The sequence below is a fragment of the Coturnix japonica genome, chromosome 14, assembly GCF_054131305.1.
Source record: "Coturnix japonica strain WE chromosome 14, WE-NBRP24, whole genome shotgun sequence".
NCBI lineage: Eukaryota > Metazoa > Chordata > Aves > Galliformes > Phasianidae > Coturnix > Coturnix japonica.
Window position 1 is genome coordinate 12,835,842 of NC_140676.1, and position 27,257 is coordinate 12,863,098.

The 27,257-nt window shown below is 40.2% G+C and overlaps 1 protein-coding gene across 5 annotated transcripts in view; it reads right to left on the bottom strand.

Annotated features, from left to right (window-relative positions):
- MYO1E (myosin IE) overlaps positions 1-27,257 on the bottom strand; it is a 79,339-nt gene that overhangs the window by 38,230 nt on the left and 13,852 nt on the right. For 2 of the 5 annotated variants that reach the window (XM_085515645.1, XM_085515648.1), the window contains exons 2-5: positions 9,265-9,403; positions 6,503-6,592; positions 5,514-5,608; positions 60-147 (exon numbers count right to left, since the gene is read on the bottom strand). In XM_085515645.1, coding sequence (XP_085371771.1) covers positions 60-147; positions 5,514-5,608; positions 6,503-6,592; positions 9,265-9,403 — 412 coding nt within the window. Of the gene's footprint in view, positions 1-59; positions 148-5,513; positions 5,609-6,502; positions 6,593-9,264; positions 9,409-27,257 lie in introns of all 5 variants that reach the window. The other 3 variants (XM_015872388.3, XM_015872386.2, XM_085515647.1) reach the window with 2 other exon arrangements.

Genomic DNA, 27,257 nt, shown 5'->3' on the forward strand with positions numbered 1-27,257 from the left:
CTGTGAACTCGAGCTTCAGACTGTGTTCATACTTCAGTATTTATGCTGTATCAACTCACCTGTACTTTAGGGCCACCTCCTGAAATCTTGGAGACGTAACTCATGATATACTTGGCGGCCACAGTCTTCCCAGCACCACTTTCCCCACTGTGAGAAAATGAGTCACAAAATACACCTGTTAGCTTTCAGAAAACTAAGAATTGAGTTAATCGGGGTATTTTCTGTACAACCAGTACCTTCCTATTACTAACAATACAATAATAATGAATAATAGTAAACAATTCAAGTTTTACATCAGGTAAGTTGGCAACAGACTGTCATTCCATACTGCAGTACAGATTTGTTTATGAATAAATAGTTCTGAATAAAACATAAAAAAGTCAGAAATAATATAAATTGAGAAAATAATATGCTCAAAATAACTCAATTCCCAACTGAACTAAGTGGGATTTCAGATCTTAACACACACAAACTCATTTGAAACTCCAAGCCTTGAATGCCATGCCAGATGCCTACTTCAGTTCAGCAATCTTTTGTTTTTGGCATTCCTGAATGAAATAATGAGACGTTATTAATCACATCCTGAATGACGGAAGAACCACCTTCCTGTTCCTATACCTCTTGACACAGGGTACAAGAAGTCTTAATATTCCATACTAGCTTTCACAATTCCTTCCTTCCGTTACAATATTTCACTTTAATTGTGAACACGGTTTACAACATCAGTAGTTTCATTTTCTCATGATTAGTAAGAGCTTCTCAAGACAGAAAGACGACTGTCATACCAGGCAATGCAACCTCAGTGCTTTAGTTCATACCTTACAGCTAACCTCATTTGAGCAGAATTCCTGCAGGCTTACGTAAATGTTGGCTTAATGTCATAGGAAAAAATATTTCAGATATCTTTGTGAGAAAATTTGTGCTGTCCTTATGTTCCTCAATAATTTCTGTGAATGTTGGCTCTTATATCTTGTGCCTACTTGTTCCTGGATATGGATCAAGCACACATCTTTTCCTGTACAAATTTTAGCTATGTTTGCCAAAGAAACATCAGCATGTCCTGCACAGGAAAAGGACTTGCTGAGAATGTCAACACACAGCTCCTTATCAGCGTGACTAATGGAGACATTTCCAAAGGCTTTAATTCTGAAGAAGCTCCCCATGCTGCCAAGCTGCAAATATCATCTTACATCTTTCAAGTTTCCAAACAGTACTGAAGTACTGAAATGATTTTGTCAGAAACGTTTCAACGCATCCTTTCCTGCCTGCAGCTTCACAGATCAAAAAGGAGAAAAAATTATTTCCTGATTACCCCAACTGTATGGACGTTTATTATTCAGAGTCATCTTGTCCTAACAAACAAAGACAAGAAAGCCTGTTCTATTTGCATCTATGGCATTCTGAGGCACAGACTGAGTTTGCTAGATGGCAAACCATTGTTAGAAGCTCTCACCAGCAACAGTTTGATTAGTAAAAGAAAACCAACCTCTTCAGACCAAAATTTACTCACAGTAAATCTGCTTATCCTGTAAAACAAGACAGACAAACCAATCTATCCTAAGGCACATTCTTGAGTTCATATATGCATTCTCTGCTGAATGTTAACAAGGATCTGGAGCCAAACACTCAATGAATATTAACAGATATTACTTAGCAAGAGGTAAAAATACAGCACATTTCATTAAGATTTTTTCATTATCCTTCTCCTCTTTGCTCAAATTAAGCATGGTTTACATAAATGATTCCAAAGTGTCTTGGAAAATGATATGGAGGTTCATAATTCCACTTTATTGTTAGGGTCTATTTCCATATAATTTCTCCTTCACATTCAATGAATTTGCCCCAAAGAGTGAGTTTTTTCAGTTTAATTCAAATATATGCATGCATACACCCATACTTTCAGTATTAAAAGTTTATTTATTAGAGACCTGTAAATAGCTCCAACTGAATTACTGCTGAACAGGATGATACATTATTTACGAACTCATGTAATTTTAGCTGATGTCTCCTGTCTGGTGTCCTGCCACCAGTAAGATCAAGTACTCAGCCCTCATAGGGAAATGATTCTCATACAGAAGCTTTTCCACATACACCTTACTGCTCTGCTGCTACTAGAACTATTTTAAGGTGATTTAAGAATATTTCTTTAGCTGGAAGTACAGAGATTTTTCAAGGCTGAAATAATGACAACGAAATGAAAGCAAGAAGCAGATTAAGCTGCAATTTTCTTGGAGATTTTTCTAACACTATACACTCTCAAACACTAACAAAAAAAGAATGCTTTGAAAGACACATTGTTTTTCTAGAACTATTTGCAATGTCAGAAAAGCAAAGTTTTGTTCAGTTAAGTCAATTATTAATTAGCTGTAATCAGAATGAGACTGTGAGCAGCAGGAAATTTTTACCTCCTCCTTTCTTTCCTTCCTTCCCTTCCAGAGGAATTATGAGGGCAGCTCTGAAAGCAAAGCCTCCTATTCTATTATGCCAGCCAACAACATCAGAGTTGGATGGTGGTGGTACAACAGCAGAGGCTGAACCTTCCCACCAATAATCCATTGCATGTTGTTGCTGTGTGACAGATGGCAGCAGAGGGGCAGTCTGACAGAATGGTGTCTGACATGTAAGTATGGATGAAGCACAGGGTAGAACTGATTTCTTCACGTGGAAAAGATGACACCCCACTCACCAGCATTCATCAATGCTTGCTGAACATTTATGGTGACTGAACAGTAGATGTGAGCACAGCAAGGTGGTGGGCAGTGACTTTCAGCAGTAACAACAGTGACAGTGGGGCAAATCTGCTAGTACAGATTTGTATGAGCGTAGCACACAGGCTCTTGTTCATCACTAGCAAAAATGCATAGCTAATGGCATTGAGAAAGGGTGCTTTGTAGCTGAGTATTTGCTCTATCAATAAGGTTATCATACTCTTTGTATCTTTTGTATTTTCCATGGAAACAAATAGGAGGCATTACTTCCAGAGCAACCTACATATAATCCTTTGATTAGAGTACACAAGCAAGATCCAATACAGAGCCTCATTCTTCTCTTTAAAACTAATTTGCTGAGTGACACTTAATATAATCTCCTTAGCTGCAGAACAATATAAAACAATGTAATAATTAGCTACATAATCAGACAAGGTGGAAATTTTAATAATGAATATCTATAAAGACAACTGTGTGTAAAGTATTCTGTCATGTCTGGATAAGCTTTTTAGATTGTTTACATACAAAATCCCCTTCTCCAGTTATGTTCAGAGTCCTCGGTAACAATTTCACAGACATAATTTCCCCTCTGAAACTAATTTTTCTTACTACAATGGACTTGTATTTCTACCACTCCCTCATCAAAATCCAGCCATTATTTCCAGGTAGTTTATGTACAGGAGTTTTAGAACTGTCATTTGAGTTCTATGGAAAGTCAAGATATAGAAGCTGACTAAAAATCTCATATTAAATTTTGGTCTGTAGACTTAAGATATATACTAGCTGTTTACTGAAATGTTGGGGTTCTTCCATTAACATACCTTTGTAACATTTAAGATGCTGTATGCAGCCATCACATACAGTTTCACTGCACCTGAACACTGCCGTGCACAGGTAACATGTAAACTAAGATTACAAACAAGGAGGTCTGACAAACTGCTTTAAGGCAACTGCAGCATCTCCTGGCAGAAGTCACAGAAAGCAAAGTCTTCAAATTTAGAGAAAGGCAACACCTTAAGAACAATCTGGAGAAACATTTATAGCTAAAAAATAATAAAAAATAATAACCATAATCACCATACTTGTAATTAAAAGACAATGGTAGTCTAGGAAGAATTAAGAATCTTAAAAGAAAATCCTTTGTGACTAAAATCTTGACAGGACAAGTCATTGTTGATGTTTGGATGGGCTGCCACTCCCAGCGAGGAAGAAATCAGAACAGCCTGCTGCAGCAGCCACAATTTTATGAGCTTGGTTCAGTAGAGGCTCCAATTAAGTATTATGCCTCAGTACCACAAAGTCAATAAGAAATCAAACTACAGCAAAGCTGCATTGCTCACATGAGTAAACTCCCTTTTTGATTCTGCCTGATGCGTACAATACAAGGGAAGAAAGCCACAAGTAATGCTCCCTCCTCCCACAGTAGCACACATTCTGTACCTGTACAAATCCTGGCCAGAAACCAGCCCAGGAATGACATCACAGCATACATTGCTAACACCCATTCAAAACAACTCGCAGCTCCTCAGCAATAATTAGTCGTGTACATATAATTTTCTTAGCACGTACACATATAAGCAATTATCCCACTAATGAAATAATCTTCTCTGCCCCTGGAAAAGCTGAGATTCTGACTTTCAAAATGAGTGTTACTGCATAAATATGTACATATACTTGTTACAAGCTATTCAGTCTTTCAGAGAACTGTATTTTCTTTCAGTTCTGCTTTCCTCGTCAATTCCGTGACTTTCTGAGGAACTTTTTTCCATTGGTGTTTAAATTCATCAGTTAGAATCCAGGAACTAAACATCCTGCCCAAAGGCTGCGTGGCCCCACACCCAACAAAGGGTCCTGACTACAGCATGACACCTCCAGGACCTCCCTTCACTTGCCTGGAAATCTGCTCCCCATGATTTGAACACACATCCCTTCCCAGGGCTGGAAGTAGAAGCCACAGGTGCCCAACCACATGCAGTGGGAAGACAGGTGTGCAGCAATCCCCCACCACTCCTTTGCCTCTAAGTGCACCATCAGCCAGATGCGACTGAACCAGCCCAGGCTACACACGATTTCTCCCTTTCCCTCTCTGCAAACCTCTCTTTAAAAAAAAAACAAACAAATTTGACTGACAACGTGAGGAGAGAAAAGAAGGAAGAACTGGGTTTATTTCTGTACTAGCTTGCTCTGTTTCTTCTGTTCCAACACACATTTTCAGTGAAGCAATCCCAAACTTAGCCTAGCTGTGAAGAAGATAAGCAAACCAGCACCTCCTAATAGCCATACTGTCATCACCACTCCTTTCCCACATGGCAAAGTTTTGTGGAAAAAAATTAAGGTTCACGGAAATGGAAAGGTCAGTTTGAAGCTGCTCACATTCAGCAGACTTCTGTAGAACTGAAAACAAACAAACAGAACTGTATCTCAGTTTTCTGACAATCAGCAGCTTAGGGGCTGTAGTGGTACAGTCCTTGGCAGCTATTAACAGAGTGGTAGACATGTAGCTAAAATATCCAATTCACACCAGAGCTATACTTGTTAACTCTCATGTAGTCACTTGAGCTATTGCTATTTGGCGGTGGGCACGAAGCTGGCTATGAGAGAGAGATTTGTTGTTAAGCTATCAGGATTCCACTGGAAAACAAAAGGAAGGGTCACACCATACTCAACCAGCCTAGAAAACCCCAGAATACTCAGTGGTCATGAACTCAGGTGGTTTTTATTAGTATACTAAAAAATAAGCTATTCCCTTTCTTGAAATTACAACAGGAACAAGACAAAAGATTTTCTTGTAGATCTTTTTCTTACCTAATAATGACACATTGATTTTCTCTGTCAATAATCATGTTTCTGTACATACTGTCTGCAAGAGCATAAATATGTGGTGGGTTTTCATATTGTGCCTAGAAAGGGAGATAGAGCAAACATTTATCAACACAGCATAATGTTATACAATGCAGAAAGGGAAAAATAAATTTATTTCAACTGAAGAATTATATTCCTGGAATAAACAATTCTCAAACCCACTTACAGGAAAGTTTTTATGTTTGCTTAAAACAAACCAATGCCTGATTTGTTACTGATCTTTTTCTCACCCATAATTCTCTCCTGAAGTATGTAAATGCTCCCTTATAATAATCACCCACAATTGAAATATATTACTTCCTCAAGATAAAATGATATAATTTAAGCCTATCCCACCAATGCTTACATGCTAACAATAAACTACCTAAGCCACTACAGCCTGGTGCTGTTAATGGGATCATTCTCATCCACTACACCCACCCAAACTGGATGGCTTCCCTGGTCTTCTATCCATGGACATGCCTGACTCAAGCAGTGCAGACAGCAGAATTTTAGGTCCATAATGTCCTTGTGTTGCAAACTCTTCAAACATTATTTTCAAAACCAGCATCCAATTTTCCTACTCTGCTTGTCTAGTTTGTGACATCTCTACCCATTTTCTTCAAATCCACTAATGGCCAATTTTGGTTTCTGTGCCACAGTTTAAGCAAACAATAACTTAAAAAGTGCTTTTGCAGGAGAAGAGTCTTGTCAAGGGGAAAAATCTGGTATGGATTAGAGTTAATCAATGCAAGTATTTTCTTCAGACGTTAATTCTGTGTTCCAGGGAATTCTATTTGAGGACTCAGTATATGGTGATGGATATTAGTCACTCTCTCCCAGGTTAATACGATACCACCAAAACCCAGAAACAAACACTTCCACAATAACCACGTGGAATAATATTTATACCCCTGCCAATACTGTAGTTCACTGCAGACTGCTTTACTTACGGCTCCCTGGTACATTTCAATTTCCTTTTCTCCGAAATACGGCATTTGCTTGAAAGGATTCACAGAGATTAATACAGAGCCAATATATGTCTGTATTCAAAAGTAGTTAAGGTAACTACAGTTTACGTAGCAGTATCTTCACCACCAACAACTGCTAAACAGCATTCTATATATTATACAATAGGATACAGCCTAAAACAATACAGAAAAAAAAAAAAAGAAGCTTAAAATAATTATTAATAAAAGTGAAATTAGAAGGCTTACATTGATATAAACATATCATTCAGTGGGATACTTTCACATTATCAAAATATTTATTTTAGGACAAGTTAAGCACAGGAACATGTAGTACAGGCCCAAGTCCAACACTCCCTGAACAAAAATACAGAAAGGAAATAGTATATTTGAACTGCTTTGCTCCTTTGTAACAGAGGAGACCGTATTGTTAGTATTGAAAAGATTGTTTTGACCTTCACAGAATAAGCTGTACTGACACATTCTGATCTCACGGAGATTGTGCTGAGCGTGCAGACAGATGGAAACCGCCCGTACCGAGCTGAATTGGACAATTACTCAGCTGTGTGTACAAGGCAGGGAGCTAAGGGAGTTTGGTAACTCAGGGTTGTGGTGATATTTTATGAGCATAACTGCTAACAGTCCCTGGAATACATATCCTGCAGGCGACCCTACGAAATCATTTAGTTTATTATTACTCCCAGAATTTTGTGTGACATTCTGAATGTTAGTATTTCACAGTTCCACATTCTGCTGTATGTTCATCTGCACTTACAATGAAGGTAATGAATTGTTATATACACAACTGAAACAACTGGGACTACTTTACAGGCAGGACCAGTTCCTCAAGTCGGGAGTTTGCAGTGTATCCGTGTCTGTGAGTTCAAAATACTGCATTGTTGGTTCCATTGAATAAGCTGGAATTGCTCACAAATAAACTTACTATCCAAGCTTTTCATACCTAAGTAGAAAAACTGAGACTTTTATGCTGCTGTGTTAGCCTGCCTAAGAGCCTATTGTGCTGAGGCCACAGCCCCAGATAGTATCATGTTAGTCACAGAAGAACTATAAATCAGCAAACGTAATCTCAGCATTATTAGTTTGCAACCCTTTCTTCATATATCTTTAAATTCAATCCAAAGAGTGACAACATCTGGGCCTCCAACATATCAAGCACTCGTTGTGTCAGTCTAAACATCTGAAATGACAGTTTTCTGTTGGTAACAATACCAGCATTTTCTGGGAAGAATCAGTAATCTCTGTGCAGAGTAGCACAGAGCAATATTCATTCATGGGTGGGCATAAGAACAGTTGAAAGATTCAAGAGATGGTCTCCAGTTTAGAACAAAAAGCCTGCACAGAACTGCAAAAGGATTGTTTTTCTCCACACAAATGACTTATAATGCTTTTAAAAGAAGAGTCAGATAAGCCATGTGACCACCAGACCCCTTGGAAAGCACACAGTCTGCTTCAGTAAAAAGAGAAAAAAATAAAACATCTCTATGTAAAGCTGCTACTCTCACTTTTCTAAGAATAAACAGCATCAAGCACTGAAGACTTAGTGAACACTGTGCATGGAAGATGGAACACTTCACAGTGACACAAATGTTTGTTCTACTACCAGGAAGAGTGCTACAGATTGCCCCAGTACAATCAATGTGAGAAATCCTTCACAACTCTATCACATGTCCGCTTACAAAAAACTTACATAGTTCAAGATGGAAATGTCAGCACAGCTGCAACATGACTTCTCCTCTATCAGTCCTTCCTAAAGCTTTTATACTGTCTGAGTATATAGAAATAGGAGAAGCTCTATTTTGCTCCCATTCTGCTAAAATGAAATTAAACTCTTCAAAGTAACTGCTCTCCATATGCTACTGGCTGGTACCAAAACCCAGCCAAAGCAGCAGGAACAGTATCACCACTGACTACAGGTTACAAAATTGATTACTGTAGCTTATGTTACATTGTGAAAGCCAAAAATCAGTTACTTGTGTTTTACATCAAAGAAGTCTTTCCACATAAAATTCCCCAAAATGAAAACATTTTTGGTGCTGAAATTTGTTTTTCTTGCTGGGTTATACATTTGACTATTTAAATCTTTCACATTTTCATTAATCATTGTTGAAAAAACTTATCACACAAACACTGCAGATTTACAGATGTTCACATGGTCACGTGTTTTCATCAGCCCATGATTCAGAACAAGTTGTAAACAGGGTTATGTCATAGGAGAAATGCTAATGTGAAAGCATTAGAATCTGGGAGGTAAAGAAGAAAACATCTCAAAACATGTATTTAAGGCCGAAACCTATCAGCTCACAGTCACGCAAGAAGCACTGCTGAATTAGCTTGAGGGATCACAAGGACACATAAACGTATGGAGCTACAAAATTATATTCAACAATGACAAAAACTACCACATATAAAAAAAGAGTATCTTAAAAGCATTGTAGATCTTAATTTTAACCTTCAAGGAGGTTTAAGCTGGATATTTAGGAGGAAGTTTTTTCCACACAGAAGGTAGTGACACATTGGAACAGGTTGCCCAAGGAGGCTGTGGATCCCCATCCCTGCAGGCATTTGAGGCCAGGCTGGATGTGGCTCTGGGCAGCCTGGGCTGCTGGTTGGTGACCCTGCACACAGCAGGGGGTTGGAACTGGATGATCTTTGAGGTCCTTTTCAACCCAGGCCATTCCTATGATATGCCTGCAGGGCCCGACTAAAAGCAATACTATAAAGGATACAAAAATATAATCATCCATGTATCGCTTCTTGAGGTTCTCCACTATAGAATCTTCTGTGATTTTGGAAAGAAGGACCATATCGTCCACTCCGCTGTGCTTGACATTGTGGCTCTGCCAGTGATATCTGTAGTGCCCTTTGCTTCCCTGCAGGAAAACACAGTAAGTATAAAATTAGGTTACTATATTTCTCATTAGCATGAAATAACTGAAAGCAACCCATTCTAATTCCAGCTTCCAAAATACATTGCTCACATTGAATTCTAACATCAGGCAATTCTGAAACTTGCAGGAAAAAAATATTCCCACTGAGATACAGTTCTTAGAAGTTAAGGATGCAAAAATTAGACTCCTACAGTGCAACTATTAGTCATGAGGATAATTAATCGTGTGAACTGCATGAAATGGGGACACCCTGGATTCTCCAACTTGAGTCTTTTAATCCAAAACTGGATATTTGATGCTACTACTCTCATAAGAAGCTGTGAGACTGATGTCAAAGGCATTCAGTGGTGTTCTGACAGGCTGCGTGTCTGAACAGCCCCTTCTGAGCTGTTAGTCACGGTGCATAACTGACATCTGAATAGATAATCTCTCCCCACACTTAGAGACTACTATTTCAGGATGCTGCTGAAAACTCGTGACATTTCAATTTGTACCAGTTGGAATCAAAATCTGTTTTTTTCCAGCTGATTTGAACTGTAGGTAGGTTTCTATGGTTGCACCCACAAACACATTAAATCAAGTCTAGATTAAATGCTTTCTAATCCCGAAACCACCTCTTACAGTCTGACAGGTAATTCTCGTGGAGTTCTGCACTCTTGTGTTTTTGCACCTGAAGTCTGAATTCTCAAATTAGTAATACTGAGATGAATACATTTTACACTATTAAATTCCCATGCACGCTGTCGAGGAAGAAATGGCTAACCAAACAGTCAGCTGGTGTACTCCTCCTCTTTTTAGCATCACATCAGTGAGATGTATTTTACAGGATCAAGTCATATTCATCAGCATATGATGACACGCAACTTATTATAAAGTATATTGCAGAATAACATAATGCACAATCACACATGGTAAATAAGACCAACTGGATTTGATTTCAGATTAACTTGCACTAAAAACAGACTCATTTTCCCACTGCAGACAGCACAGGACTTATAGGCCTTACGCAATATTTTTATTAAGTCTCCAGCTACTGCTACCACTGATTCACTTCTATCACTGCTAATAACACCAAAGAGTATTTGTAACCAATAATGAAAAGAATACTTTTAAATATAGGATAGCAGAGGAAAACACACCTGAAAGCACACAATATCATCAGCCCTCTTAAACAACAAATAACCTTATGGAAGCTTAAATAAAATAACAATCTTAAAAGCATTTCAGTTCCCATAAGACATGTCCATCTCATATTTACATAAAGGAAGCAACGATCTGGAAGCACTGAGTAAATGAAGGAACCAATTAATTTTTGGAAATTGTTATAAAACACATGACTGAAAACCCAGCTGGAGGTCAGGTTATCTGAGTAAAGGGAAGTGCAGCAGGAAGGCACAATTTCCTTCAGTGCACTCATCACCTATTTGTGATATTGTGCCTGAAAAAAAGAGACAGGCAGCATGGATTAAATTATGGTATAAAAATAAACACAGAGAATGACAGGTTTCATAAAGCTATGCAGAGCATGGAGAGTGGTTAGGCCCTGGAACAGGCTGCCCAGGGAGGTTGTGGATGCCCCGTCCTTGGAGGTGTTCAAGACCAGGTTGGACGGGGCCCTGGGCAACCTGATCTAGTAAATGTGTATGTTTGGTGGCCCTGCCAGGCAGGGGGTTGGAACTACATGATCCTTGAGGTCCCTTTCAACCCGGGTCATTCTGTGATTCTGTGATTCATGGTTTAGTATTGGAAAATGGAGTAAGCTACAGAAAACGCGTAAGAAAGGAGACTGTAGAAAATAATCAAGCTCCCCATTGGAAGCTGTGTTATCAGAGACAGCAAGGTCAGTTAGAAAAGGACAGAGCTCAGAGAGACATGGGGTGTATGGAAATGTGCACACAGTTTGTGTAACGGCAAGCTTTACGAAATTCAGTGACTGCTGCTGACTGCAAGTCACACATTACTGGGCCAGAAGGCTCTTTCCAAAAGCAATGCAACAATGCAAGCAAGAGAGGCAGTGCCAGAAGACTCAGCTTACCTTCAGAGCTGCTCTCCCACAGTGCTTACCCACTGATTTAATGTACAACTGTCAGCAAATCCAAGTACCACAGTATCAGACAATCAAATGCAAAAGGCAGCAAAGAGGAGTAACAAAAAGGCAGCAGCCTAAATGTCCAGGAAACCAACTGCATTGAAAACATTGCCATTCATAGAATGGCAGCTACAGGGTCTGATGCGAATCTATCAACTTCAGGCCCTTCCAACTGATATTATCACCAACTAACAGTTAACTCATTCTTCTATTGCTCTGAAATACAAAAGATCTTCCCATCATAAATCAGCTGTATAAATCCATGTCATAGCAGTTGTAAAGGAACTCCTCAGGCCTCTCCAGTGCTGCACATTTCCTAGAGGTCTTGGATACATGTTTTAAAATGACAATACCTGCAATTCAATTTTCAGAACTCGTTCAAGAAACAAATAATAGAAATGTACTTTGGATGCCTCTCCCAAAGTTCTAAGACGTGAAAGATTTTCCATTTCAAAACCAGACTTTGTCTGCTTGTAATAAGTAACTCAGGCAAAAGTGAACAAAATGTTCTTTGAGAAAATGCTATTAGGATCATTTTGAGAATCAGACAAATAATACTGTAATATATACATGCACAGTGCGGATTTTTAAATGATGACTTCAAGTGGTACAGTAAACTGGATTTGTAGAAAGCTGTACAGACTTGGTCAAAGAGTAGGTAAGAAACCAGGAGAAGCACTTAGTAGGCAGGGACTGCTATTCCTCATAAATTAATCCTAAGGGCTGATATTGTTCACTTACTAATGAAGAAGCACAGGCAGTGGATGGAAAAAGGATCTGTTCATGGAATGGAAAATTCTAAGGAATGTAACACCAGGCAGGAAAAGTTTGCATGTAATCAAATTATAGTTAGCCTTGTCTTACATTCTTTAGAGGAGCTACAAGTAAACCAAGATAACTGAACAAACAGGTTTTAATAACAGTAAAGAATATGAGTGGTAATAAATTTGGAACAGTGAAAAACAGTATGAAGGTAATAAAAGCAAGAAAGAACATAAGTAGGAATGATCATAGAGCAAGGTGCCAAAGGGCCAGCCATGCTCCCTTGCAGCCCAGAAAGCCAACTGTATCCTGGGCTGCATCAAAAGAAGCGTGGACAGCAGGGTGAGGGAGGTGATCCTGCCCTGCTCTGCACTGGTGTGGCATCACCTGGAGTACTGCATTCAGATGTGGAGCACAGGAGAGACATGAGCCTGTCAGATCATGGCAAGAGGAGGCCACAAAAACTATCCACGGGATGGAATACCTCTCGACCAGGCTGAGGGCTGGGGCTGTTCAGCCTGGAGAAGAAAAGGCTCCAGCGAGACCTGATAGCAGCCTTCCAGTACCTAAAGGGAGGCTATATGAAGAAGGAGACAGACTTCTTAGCTGAGTCTGCTGTGATAGGACAAGGGGAAACAGTTACAGACTATAAGATACGAGGTTTAGATTGGATATCGGGAAGATTTCTTTTTGTTGTTAACAATAAGGCGGTGATGCACATGTCGCTCAGAGACATGGTGGAATACACTGTCCTTGGAGACATTCAAAGTCAGGCTGGATGGGGCTCTGAGCACCTGATGGATCAGTAGGTACCCCTGTGCATTGCAGGGGAGTTGGACGAGATGACCTCTAAGGGTCCCTTCCAACTCAAATGATTCTATCATAAATTACACCTCAGAATATGTTTTTCCTTTGAGTCTTGATGCAGCATGGATTGAATTTTTACATCCTTGCAGACCAAACTGAATCAGTAAAGTGATCTTCAAATAGAGGTTGCCCTAACATATTTATTTCATTAACCTAATGAAACATTAGCATGGGAAGGGCTGGGCTGGCACAGAGCTTGGCTGTCCATCCCTGGGCCTTGAAGCTTAATATATGTCTTTGTGTTAAAATAACAAAGACTAAGCTGATGCAAAAAGATGAGCTCAGCAGATTAAAAAAGACAATACCCTATCAGTGGCATGCAAAAAGCCACAGTACCTCTTCAAGGTGAAAAGGAATGGCTGAGAGCAGGAGTGAGTGCTACAAGCCTGGCTGCTGGGGCTGCTATGGCCTGTGCTTGGAGCAGCACACAGAGACTCAGCTGGGCCAAAAAGCTGGAATTAAAGGAGTGTATGGCACTGTTGTCAGCCATTCATTTGGTTGCTGTTCGGGGCTCAAAACCTGATCTGCTTTGCTCTCTGACAAGAATACTATTTATGAGTCACAAGACAGCCCCATGTGCCAAAGGCCTACTGTTCGAGAGGCAGCTCAGCCCCAGCGGGCCGGGAATAGCAGTGCTGCCCTGTACACCTCAGCAATTTCATCTTCAGCATCAAGGCTATCAAGACTCTAAAGTGCCTAGAATTAACTCCACTGTCATGCTACAAATTTCTGTTAGCACCCACTCGTTAACAGCTTAAGACAATAGCTACATGAATAGCAGGAGATAGGAACATTTCACTGGTGGGTAACAGCACCACCAACATCAAGTGGATTTCATCACTTACTGCCAAGGCAGTTCTGGAGATGTAAGAAATGAGGTGCTAACATTAACTACTTTCTACACTTCTTGTGCTACTTTTGGTATGGTACGGTTAAAGCACAGTATTGTTTTGTTCAAGACGAATAATAAATATTGATGAGACATTTATTTTCAGAACTTTTGTTGCTGGCCTACACCTTATAGTGTAGGCCAATAGTAACTCGTGATTTCTCATTTTTGCCTTTATCATTGTTTATATATTTTCATGTTATCTTAAGCAACACGTATTTGATGTGGCTATAAAAAGACTGAGTCATGCTGTGTCACAACAGGGTTTTCTTTTAACTGGAGAAAAAGCAAATATTTTTGTATTTCAAGCTGTCCAAAAATAGTACATCTAAAAGCGAAGTGCTAAAAACAAGGGATCAGAAGAGACAGCCTATTCTGCCCCTGACAAAGTGCCTTATTTCCCTCGTGCTCCATCAGTGCTGTCTAAACTACAACAATTTACATATCATAGAAAATCATTCCTCAGTTCCCATAACAGAAAGAAATGCCACACTGCATTCCAGACTGCTGTTTTCAGTAGCAAACACTCACCCTCCATCACCATCCAGTAGGGACGCAGGATTTGATTGATACTTAAACCCATGAGCGATTAAGTATCAAATGATTCTAAGTGTGACCTTTTCCTTCCCTTTTCAGGTATGCACAAAATCCTTACAGTTTTAATCCTTGCAGTTTTGGAAGCATTTGTCTCCCTGCTCAGATTAGTATCATAAATACAACACATCATGCACATCACACTTCTTACCTGAATGGCAAACGCACACCTGTAAAACAACTCAAGCTATAAGAACAAGAGATGCTGACAGGGTATGCACATTATGCCCATTTTCAGGAGTTAGTAAATCAAAGACACTCTTGTAAGATAAATAACACAAAAATCACCAACAAAAAAATCACCAACATAAAAATTACTTCTGTGTTTGACTACAGGCAACAGGCATTGCATCAGATTAGAAACAAACAAAAGTTTATTTATAAAAAAGGCACATATTCTACATTATTAAAGATATGAATGAATTTATGAGCAGATCATGGCAGCACGCCTAGGTTTTTCATACAACTTACACAGAGAGCAGGCAGTCACAAAATGAGCTGTAAAGGTATTTGGTAAAGGTATGTTTGCCTATCCCACAGCTTTTTGGGTGGCTGCAGCATAATGTCCCAAGAAATAACCTCAGGAGAATGCACTGCTGTTAACTACTTAACAGGGTTGACTTAATGTTGAACATTAACTGCTGTACCTGACTGACTGAGCAGCCTCCAGAGGTGTGCTGCATTTCACCTGTACTCCACAGCATGAGTAGCAAGATGCTGTTGGTGATGGCTGAAGAACAGGTAATTGCAAAATTCAGTCAGGTTGCATATGTACGCCATTCCAATTGTCTCACTGAGCAGCACCTACTCGCACTGAATTTTCATCTCTAAATTGCACTGTATAGTCTTATATCATGTAAGTTAAAAAAATGAAAGAGAGAATTACAGCAAACAAGTCTTACCTTAGCTGTGCTAGCTCTTAAAAATAATGCTTCCTGACACCCCTCTCCATTAAAAACCAGTTTTAAAAGGTTTTGTGCAACTACACATCTCAAATATAGAACCACAAAAAGCTACACATTATAACCAAAATGTGCTATCACAGTTCCATCGAGTACTAAAACTCATTTTGGTACACATACAATATAAGAGTACTGAAATATAATCTCCCCCAAAATACCGCACAGCAACTGGGATCTCGGAGGCCAAAGACCACAAGTCTCTGTGCAGCTGGAATGCGCCCCAGTGCCTGCTCCACCCCTTCAGGAAAAAAAACTGTTCCTTTTTTCCCTTTTCTTGTTCTTCTTAATCAACAGAAAACAATTTGCCTCCGATTAATTTACTGTGAGTCTTCCTATGTGTGTCAGATTAACAAAAAATAAATCATTTTGAATTGAAACATGTAGTTTGAAAACTCCATCAATAGACTTAGACAAAATACCATTGACTCTCCTCTAGCATCATAGTGAAAATATTTTTCCTTGATGATCCTGAAACTAAATAAGGAACTGAAGTCAAGTGGGAGCTCACCATCTGGTTCCCAGAGAGAAGAACCTCAGAACAGCATGACTCAGAAGCTCTACACATGGACCACTGTCTTGCATATGCACCACCAGAAAGAGCATTTTGATGCTGCGGTGTGCGCTGCATACTGGTGCCAGCTGAAGTTTTGGGGGAAAGTAAAACCAGTGGCATGTTATAGAAATGCCATCACAAACACATCCTGTTCTAGCTGATGGCCCTGCTTGTTTCCCTGCCTGCTGCTTCCAGCTCCTGGAATCTCAGCCTTTAGCATCAAACCATGCTCACAGGCCACAACTCGCCCCAGTGGTGGATTCCTTTCTGCTCAGTCACAGCCCTCTTTGTACACTGTAAACAAACAGGAATTGGAAGCCATTCTTTCCCCTTCTTTCCTATTGACCCCTTTGATTCACGATAAAATCAAGGTATTTGTTTTCTCACCAGACTGATACTGCTGAGAGTTAACCTGAGCCTTTAAGGCCCAGGTCTGTCCCTTGCAGTGCCTCAGGGGAGGCAAATCACTTCCTGTGATAGTACAACTAATTTCTCTATGCAGCTTGTATCTCTCTAAGAATGACAATTCAAGGATGGCTGTTCACACCAGCAGACTGGCCATCGACTAAGGACTCACCGAGAAACAGCTCAGGGTGCTACCCAGTAAGTACAGTTCAATGGCTGTGGAGCCTGCCTTTGATAGCTCACTGTGCCTCACCCCCAACAATAAATATTGATGCGATTATTTCAACGTTTTAATTATGAGCAGGAAAATGCTATACTCTTTGGAAGAAAACACTACCAGCTTGCATTCTTAATTATACCGCTAAAACATGACTTCTCTTTGAAAAACATGTTCCAAAGCAGAGAAGTGTGACAATGAGGAAATGCCAAGCATTCATTTTTTCCAGCCTTCCCTTGCATTTAGTTCAAAACTGTTAGCCATAACACCATTGCCTTGTCAGCCCTCGTGAACAATAACTTAAGCACAAAAACCTCTGTTGTTTTCTACCTTTATGCTGTCCAATATTTTACCTGTACGTGAATTTCTGAAGGTTCTTGGGCATTGAATCTGATTTTAAACCCCTTACTTTTACCACCTGAGCAATCCCACTGAAAAAAGCTCTTTAGAAGTATAGCTGCAGTACAGTGTACCAGTTCTCATCCACAAGTTACAGAATGACAGAATAAAGTAAATTAAGAAAAAAAAAAAACTATTTTGGAAAGAAAAAAAGAAAACATCCCAAATCTGTAAAGAAATTAAAGCAAGCTCAGTAAATGGATGATCTTTGTTTGGATTAGAGGTTTAGTTAAGTAAATGTTATCCTTAAGATCACAGGACAATAAGCAACTTAATTCCAACACGATGTAGTAACATTCTCCAGCAGTAATGTACAATACAACATTTCCATAAATGAAACAACATTGATTTACATCTCAGTACACTAGTAAACCTTTACAATTCTGTTGGCTGTATTTGCCTTCATCTCATAAATTGCCTCTGAACTGCTCATAACGTAACAGGTTAGGCAGATTACAAAAGCTGTTATTGACCACATTATATTATTGCTGTTTTCAATAAAGAACAGCAATCTAACTGTTTTTATGGCAACAGCTTCACTCACCTGACTAAAAGTATTTACCAGTCCTGGAAATACTGGAAACAAGCACACAGTTGGATGCTGGTGGTACTGCAGAGGTTGAACCCTCCCACCAACATTCCATTCCATGTTGTTGCCATGTGACAGACGGCAGTCCAACAAAACAGTGCCTGACATGGAAGCATGAACAAAGCAGAGGGGTAGAATTTAATTCCTCCACATGGAAGAAATGGCTCTCATTGACATTCACTGAATGGGGACCAACCAGGGGATGTGAGCACAACAAAGCGGTGTGCTTCAGTAGTGGTGACAGTGGGTCACCTCCATTGGTGCAGTTTATGTGTGGCACGCAGGGTCCCATTCAGCACTGGCAAAAAATCACAACTAGTTGGGATGACTGTGGAAAAATACTATTTTTGTAACTGATAATTTACTCTAGCAAATAGTGTTATTGTGCTCTGTGTATTTGCTGTGGTTTACGTGGAGATAAGTAGGAAGCATTACCTTTCAGAGCAACCTACACATGTGTGTGTGTATGTGTAAAATACATAGTCATCTGCCTGTGTTATCTCAAACTAGAAAAAAGTACATTTCATAACAGTCATAATAAAGCAGCAGAAGTTGCAGCACAGCAAAAAACTGTGGCCAAGAATGGTTTTTGCACAACACATACCAAAAAGCATCCTTGTGCTGACACCTCAAAACTTTATTAGTGCAATGCAGCCCTAAGATGTCTAAGTAAGACATGCCAAATTAAGTCTACTGCTGATTTAGTGGTCTGCCCACAGGACTGTTCAGTGGCTCCAAAGCAGCCTATTTTGAGACAGCAGCATTGATCTGCTCGGTTGGCACAACCACAGCATGCTCTCCTGTAGACACAGCACTGCAGCTGGGGGGAACTGCCAGGTGATGTAACCACTGCTGTACTGGGATCAGAGGGTACAGAATGCATCTGCTGAAGGCCTGGATGTAGAACTTCAGCACCTACAGTTGAGTTTATCTGGGATTCTCCCACTTAAATAGCTGCAAAAATACCTGCTTTAACACTGGATGAAAGAGCTGCACAACTCCCTCAGGCCACATCTGACAGGAGTACTCGGCTGGGGCAGGCAGCAGGGGCCCAGGAGCAGGGGAGGTTCCCATGGTAAGAACTGCTTTCTGTATTGCTTTAATTTCACAGGGTGCTGAGTAAACACATACTAGAGGTTGTGGGACTACAGCAGCTTCCTGTTTACCCCCACGGTACTGACTCAGGACAACAGGGAAAAGGCTCAGGGAGAACATTCACTCCCCTACCAGGAGCTGACAGCAGCATGCAAGCTGCCTGTGGCTTAGCCTACAAATTCCTCTTTATTAGCTTTCCAGTTTTGCTATTCATGCAAAGAAATCAGACTTGGCTTCAAAGAGTGTGGTGGACTGTTAGATTAAATCTTCATCTTAACTATAGAAGAACGCAACCTTAATTTTTATTCCAGTTTTTGCAGATACAGATGCTTCCTTTTTAAAAATATTACATAACACAAGCAAGAATTCTTTAGAGCATCCCACTTCAGGAATCAGTCATGCATCTATTTCCAAAGAATCAAATCCTACAAGTCCACATCAATTCCCAGAAAGTTGTTTTAATCTAAAAGCAACAGGAAGCAAAATATTGGAAAGGCAGCAAGCATCAGACCTGACAAATGTCGCTCAGTGAGTAGCAGACTGTCTTCCCTTTCTCAGCTATACCTTCATCCCTATCCTATAGTCTACAAAGAGCCTACCTATTGCTTTGGGCCTAAGGCAGCAGGATCCTCCAGCAACAACACCAGAGCTCACAGGAACACCACCAGAAAGCACATTCTCCTGCCAGTCAGTAAGTTCCCCTCCCCAATCCACACCAAGGCCATTAGGGTCCAGTTCAAAGAACTCTACAGACCACCCTGGGTTTTTAGATACACATATAAGGACCAAACCTAAGCACTCACTCTTCTGCATGGTAAGTGGTAACAGCAGGAAAAGCCTAAGCTGTTCAAGGTAGAGATACAAAAGTGGGAATTAAGAGAATGAAAATACTTAACTTGCAGCCAATCACCTGCACAAGGAAATTCATCCCTTTGTCATGGGCTGATTTCTACTTTAACCAATAAGGACACTACAGCAAGGCAAAGAGACCCCACTGAGTGTAACCTACTGATGCTCTCATATCCAGGCCATCCCACACATGCCTATTATTCATATGGAAATTACAACTTGCCATCCTGCTCAATTTCTAGCATGTTTATTCAGTCAGCTCTATAATAAGAGCAGCTTCATTAACAGTGTGTAATATTGCTGCCTTGTAAACTAGCATGTTTTCATTTAATATCTTGACTTTATTTCACCGACTTCTATGACAGTCTTTCCTAAGTCAATGAATAAGTTTCCAAATAACACAGACTGCTTAAGATTTCATCAGGTTGTATTATCTTTTTTCTGTTATATCTCATACTTTTAATTATTTACCGCAGTTTTCATTAAGCTTGTATACCAGCTCCACAGACCTCTGTATTTCCATAACAGTTCATAAGGCACCAAGAAGATAAAAGCTAAAGATGGATGCATGTGATCTCTATTGGGTAAGCAGTGCAGTGAGTATTCCAGTAAAGCTGATGTCCTAGGAAGATGGAAGCAGAGAAATGCACTGGGAACATGAAGCACTCATTCCACTCCAGTGGAACACTGAGGTTGTCTGTTGAATTATTAAAGGAAAATATCCAGCCCCACAGTTTACAGTACAGCTCTGTGATTTGGTTATTACGCAGGCTGCAGCCATGCCTATGTTTGATCCCTAGAACTGCAGTCTTTATCAACTTTGTCTAGAAGTTCATTTAATAGGTTATGGGACAGTTCCACTGCCATTCAAAAGATGGCTTTCCACAGGGAACTGCTACTCTGCTCCTGAAGCTTGTGGGTTTCTTCCTTCTTGATTATTTTGTTTTGTTTTTGTTAAGGTTAGAATGCTTCATGTAGATATTCCAATCAATTGAATGCTAAATAAGAAAACTAACAGAAAACTGGTTCAGACAGCCAGCCCTTCATAGCTATAGGCTTTTAACAGATTACTGACAACTGATTTCATTTGTAAATGAGCTTTTGTCATATGTCTGCTATAGAAAGCAGATACTATCAGAATACATATTAGACTCAGTCTTGCAGATGCTGAGTTGGCATAGTTATGTTTTAAGCAGGGACACCAGCCAAACAAGCACTGAATGTACTCCAATTGTGTTTTAATTGACTTTTTAAAAGGCTTGTTTTACACAGCCAGTAGCTTTATCACCCAGTTTTCAGAATTAAATATCTGCTTATGCCTGTAAATCAATACTGCAAAGACCCATCCATTTCAAACTATTTCTGCTAAAGGGAAATAGCAGGAAGGTAAATATCAGCCTTGGGGAAAAAAACAGAACTGATGCAGACAGATTCCTGGGATTTTGTTTTAAAGCGCATGTGGAGTAGAGCAGTGTGTGGTACCACATTTCTGTCCCCTTCAGTTTTGCCATATCTATGTCTGACCATGGCTTTCTATCAGAAAACCATTAATGTTTTCTTCATTGAAGACACCTCTTTAAAGCAAAGGTTTGTTCAATTTAAACACTCAGGAAAAGTGATAAGACATAAAGCATCCAAATATTGAAACCCAGGCCAAGTGAATAACCTCAAGACTGTATTGATGCAAATCTCTATTCAGTATTTTACATTCTACACTGTTCCCTTCTTCATCACCATCATCTGTTCCTCTATCAAGTTAGAGATTTAAGTCTCAAAAGAATTGTTTTATTGGATAATAATTTAAAAATGATTAATCAGTAGCCTGTTTATATTCTTTAATATTAAAATCTTTAGCATCTTACCCTCAGAACAGAAAGATTGCTAGCTTTCATCTTAAGTAAATGCCAAACTTCACAATGAAAACTCAGAACAAATAAAATTCAAGCCAAATCATGTTACTTTTACTGAGGTCCCCAAATCTGGGCAAAAAATTAATCAGGAAAAATTTAAGTTTTAGATACACAATGGTCCAAAGACTTCAGCTTGCTTGTATGTGACATGAAGGCACTGAGCCCCAAATCAAACCCACAGAAACCAAGCAAACAAGAAAAAAGAGTCACTGGAAGTGTGAACTAAAACCAGTTGAGTTTCACACAGTGCTCAGCAACAAAACTCCAGCTGTATATTGACTTTACATCTCAGCTTAGCGTTTCAATTAAGAAGGAGTACTCTCCCTCCTCCCTCAGGCCCCAGGCAGCCTATACAAAAAATAAAAAGGAAATTGATAACCTGAGCATTTATCTGCTTTTCGCCATCTCAATCCATTACATTCTGTTGAAGTCCTCAGAGGCAGCTTCCTTCCCCACACCCCTCCCCATACAAAGTACGTAAGCCAAGATCTTCAGCCCTTTTAAAATAAAGTTCTGTCTCAAACTGGCAAATTGTACTGAAACAGTTTTCCTTCAAGTTTACACGTCAGGTTGCTAAATAACATTCCTCATAACCCCCTCAGAACCACAGGACATAAATGCTGCCCTTATTCTAGCTGGGTGAGAGCAGTATAGTTAAAGTGGCAAGCTAAACAAATGGACCAAATGCCACACCAGCAGCTATAGCACCCTGCCACATACCCTTCAGCTGCACAAGTGCACCTTCATCATGTAAGTGTGACTACTTTGCCAGCAGGTATGTAGAGTTAAACCTGGTCTGATTCCTGCTAACCCCATACAGGTCTGTCATGCTCTGACAAATCCCCCCAGTATAATACTCCTTCAACACCGGTTTCTTTCTTCACATTCCTCACACCTGGGCTTGAAACTCTGAGGCTCAAGTTGGGCCAAGAACCCGAGGAAAAAAGAATACTAAGTGATGAAGGGAGTCCCAGAAGCCATATGTAAAAGCAGCTTCCTATGAAAGAAATACTGACACACTCTCCAGACTCCCATGGTGCTGACTCTAAAGGTTCAGCACACTTTAATTAGCCTTTGGATAATACCAACCCTACTGGTCCATTTCCAGGGCTTTCACTTCAGTCACTGGAACTCATAAGGAGCTTTATTCAAATCTCTAACTCCGCTACTTACACCATTGTGCTTTGTCCCTTTTCTCCCCTATGAGTGCTACCCATTTTTGCCTCATTTGACCTTTGATTTTGTAAAGCAGCAGCCATCCACAGCACGTCTGGTTCTTGAGAATGCCTCAGGTGAGCAGGCAGCTCCAACTCCTGCTTCAGCAACAGGCCAGAATGTAAACCTTCTGCTACTTCAGAAATTAAAGGTAGATGTGTGCAGCAACAGAGACATTGCAGCTGACTGCAGACCACAACCACTGCTCATTTTCTACTACTGCATATTCAGTGTTCTCCTCAGATTCCACGTTGATGTGATTAGGTAAGATTCTAAAACCATCAAGAATCTGACTCGATGCCATAAACTTTTGGAGCACTGATCTGTTGTGTTTGAAAACAAGGCACTGGTGCAGTACGTGCTCCTACATTTATAAAACCATTTCCACACAAATCTATTTTTCCCATTGGAAAAAAAACAACCCACCTAGTTCTGAATTTACAGGAAAGCCCTTTCTTAGGGATCTCAAGTTGCATTTCTTCCTCTACACAATCACAGTTCCTTGCAACCGCTGTCAGTCACGCTTTTCTGCTGACCAATTAGAAAAAGCCCTAACCTGCTCCTTGATGCTGTGCTAACCACCACTAGCACAGCCTGAAGAAGTTAGTTACAAGTTTCCTAAGGACAGACAGACACCCCTTCAGCCTCTAAGAATAAACCGAACACAACACACCAGCACAGCTCAGTTTATAGTCAAGCTGCTTGTTCTGGGCCATAGCAGCCATACAAACCTGATAACAACAACAAAAGCCAGACTGGAAACAAGCTTTAACTGCATTGGAACATGTTTTCCATGGAATAAAGACAACGTAGAAAAGGGGATGATTTGGAGGGCACTCATTACACAGCACTGAAGTCAGGCGTGATGCCAGTCTTTACTCAGCTAGAATGATTTTGCAGCACATTTGTTTTTAAACGTTACTGGGCAGAGGTGAATAAAGGAAGGTGGTAGATCTCTTTTGAAGCAGTTGCTCCAGGTTCTTTTCAGTACCATAAACAATGTGCAAACAAACTTCAACATGAATTATTCAACAGATGAACTACTGAAACTCATTCAAGCTTTTGAAGATGCAATTCTTCTAATTTTAAACTTAGCATTATAAAAGAACAAAGAACCGTGAAACATCGAGCTATTTGTAATAGCTTGTCAACCTGTTCTCCCACTTTTATTATTATGAAGGTTTACCCCACAGAACTGGAAGGAAAGACAACTGAGCTACCCTATCCATTTTTATAGGTAGCGCTCTCTCAAAGGAAAAAAGTAATGGAATACATAACCCAGAAGATGTAAGTTTTCTCATCCATGTCCACACAGTTCAGATTTCAGAGCACTACCTGAAAATGGAAGTTACAAATGCCATTCACTCTACTGCACTGAAGTGAAGAGTATCATCATTGCTCACAGAACTGGAGCTTCAGGTACCCTCCAAGGTAACCTCTAGCAGACACAGATCTTCTCTTTTAAATTAGTACAGGTATAAAGGTAGCAACTAAAGCAAATGAACAAGTCTGAATTTTTGTTTCACTACTGCAAGAAAACAGGTCTTAGTATTTCAAGCGCATCCTATCAGTACATTCATAATTAAGGAAAGGATCCGTTTTCTTAATTTAGATTTTTATTATTTTTTAGGATAAAGGAACAGGCTATTGGAAAGTATGCTTCAGTAGAATATCTGGGCTTGTATCATAAATTATGTGAACTGCCTTTTCTGCAGGATGCATTGCATTTAAGTACTAGCATTAAAAACTAGTATCTAAAAACTCATGTACTGGTGATGCCTTGTCAGATTACATTTGGCAGATCAGCCCCTCACTTCACAATTCCCTATTAATTTTAAGTTTCATTCATAGCATAAAACTTCACTCTATCATTTCAGATGCCCATTGATTGGAACCTAATTAAAAGCTGCTAATTTCAACACTTATTATATTTCCTCCTGTTCTGGCAGCCCTTTGACATAGCTGTATACCAGGTGTGATGCTATGCAAGAGTACACAGCTCTCAGCCATCCTATTATCTCCCAGAACCATTAATGCTACTGGATGCAGGAGTGGGGTTGATTCACCTGGAGCAGGCCATACACCCTCTGCTGAGGTCATTGAGGACAGCATGCTACCCTGCTGCAGGACTGTAAGCTTACTGCTGAGAAGGTAAAGGCACAAGTTATAGAATACACCAACTGTCCCAGCACACAGGCTGGGATGCGATATTATACAGTTAGTCATCTGGAGACATGGGTTTGGAATTTACAAGTTCACTCAAAACTTACATCGAAGCCACCACATACTTTGGTTGTCTTTAGGTATAATAACTGAGGAATAACAATGTATTTTCTACAAGGTTCTTTTAGCACGTAGTTCTGTATCCTCTGGAGAAGCAGCAGTGGAAAAATACATTGCACATGAGGCATGTGATCTGCAACTATCATAGCCAGTGCCTTTCTGGCTCCCCAGCAGGGATTGTTCACATTAAGTATGAAAAACGCCGTCATGCATCTAAACATGCCTCATCCAATTAATGAAAGCACCTCAGCATCAGTAGCTTAAACAATCAAATCATTAGATACACAGATGTGCTTCTGTGCACCCCTTTGCAATGCCCAACTGCCAGGATTTCATTACTCACAGTCCAAAAGCACAGGATGCAGCCTGCAGGTGTTGTGCTTTAGAGTTTGCTCCTGTCAAGTTACATAATGTTTAGCAAGGTTTGGCTTTCTTAGTGTTTGCAATGGAGAGCACCAGGTGAAGCCCAGGACGCTACACAGTGCACCACCAGGAATTCAGTCATGGATGAGTCTAAAAGTGCCCACTGGTTCTTCAGAAAGGCTATCAGAAGGGGAAATATATTTTAAATAAGTTGTTAAAGAGGTTTCAGTTATTTGTAGGGATTAAAGTTGCCACAGTACATTTTGCAAGAACAGACTTATTCTGGAATCCAGTTCTGAAGTCATTGTATTGCTTTTAGGAACTGTGTTAACCACAACTTCAAAAAGATACTGTCCGCATTTTAAGTTGTACAGTAACAGTCTTGTGCTACCATTACAAGAAGACTTCCCTGTATCACCTTCTAACACACAGCTGTGGTCAGTGGTGTGCAGGCAATATCTAGTGGCACATTTTTTCCATGCTATTGGAGATGTTAGCAGTGATGAACATCAATTTAGTGCAAATGCATGACAAACTGAATAGCGTATACATTTCAGTGCACTGCTTTTTCCCATTCCCACTCCAAAACCCAGCAGCAGTTACTGTATGGAGTACTAAGAAAAGGAAAATGTCTTAAGCTACTGTGAAGTCACGCTCCAGAATAACAGCATTTAAGTAATAACACAACATACTCATACAATCAGGTCTGTGATGGAGTTGGATATCCATTTTCTTCTCAACTCCCTCACTACAAAGCACAAAATAAAACTTGATCTGTTTCCTCATAAGCTGCCCTTCACTATGTGATACATAGAACCCAGCACCTTCCAAAATATAACAGTTTCGGTGTTTGCACCATTTAAGCACTATTGCCTGGGCAAGATTAAACACATTTAGAACTGCTAGTGGAGGTGAAACTTATCCATGAGAGTGAATAGATGTGTAAGATTTAAGAGAAATGCAAAAACCACATGAAGCTTGTAAGAAAGCGGGGCAGCCCTGCAAGAGCTGCAGTGGAGGACAGGAAGAGCTTGGCAAAGGCAGGCGGGAAGGAAAGGGTCTCCAAGGGAAAGCCCTGGACGAAAATCACAGGCACCAACAGGGTGTGACCACACACTCAGACTGAGTATTTCAAGGTCATGCACTGATCAACGAGAGGACAAGCATCAGTTTTCTACATGAGGTTAGAATCACATGTTCCATCTGTACAGCTGGGAGAACAATTAGGGTGGCCTAGAAGGTCTAGAACTTCATGTTCTAGACACAACATACCTGGGGATCAAGCTAGGCTCCCACCACCTCTCCAGCACAGACATGGCCATCCCGTCTTACATTCAATCCATTTTTCACCTTTCTGCTTAACAAAGATCAGGCACTCAGCCTGCTGGGGATCCGGCATACATCACATGGCAGAAGGCAACACAGCCTGTAAGAACCAGCACAGGAGTCCAGCCTCCTCACGCACCGTACGCTATTCAGGCACCTAAAAGCTAGGCAACACAGAGGCTGTGGCAGCCATTAGGAAAATACCCCCAGGTATATTCACTTCTACTTCCTAATAGAAACAGCACCAGAAGAAAGCAGCATCCACAGAAAGAGTGATCACAGCTGTGGTACTCCACAATAAAGTTCTCACACACTGCCTCACTAGAGACTGAAAGCCAGGAACAGAAATTAAGGAAGAAGCCCCCAAAAGGTGGCTTTTACCCAGTTTTAGATCTTGAGTATATTCCCAAGCTGTCAGCAGTACCAACAACAACCCATGACTAAGCTTCTCAGTAAGGTAACAC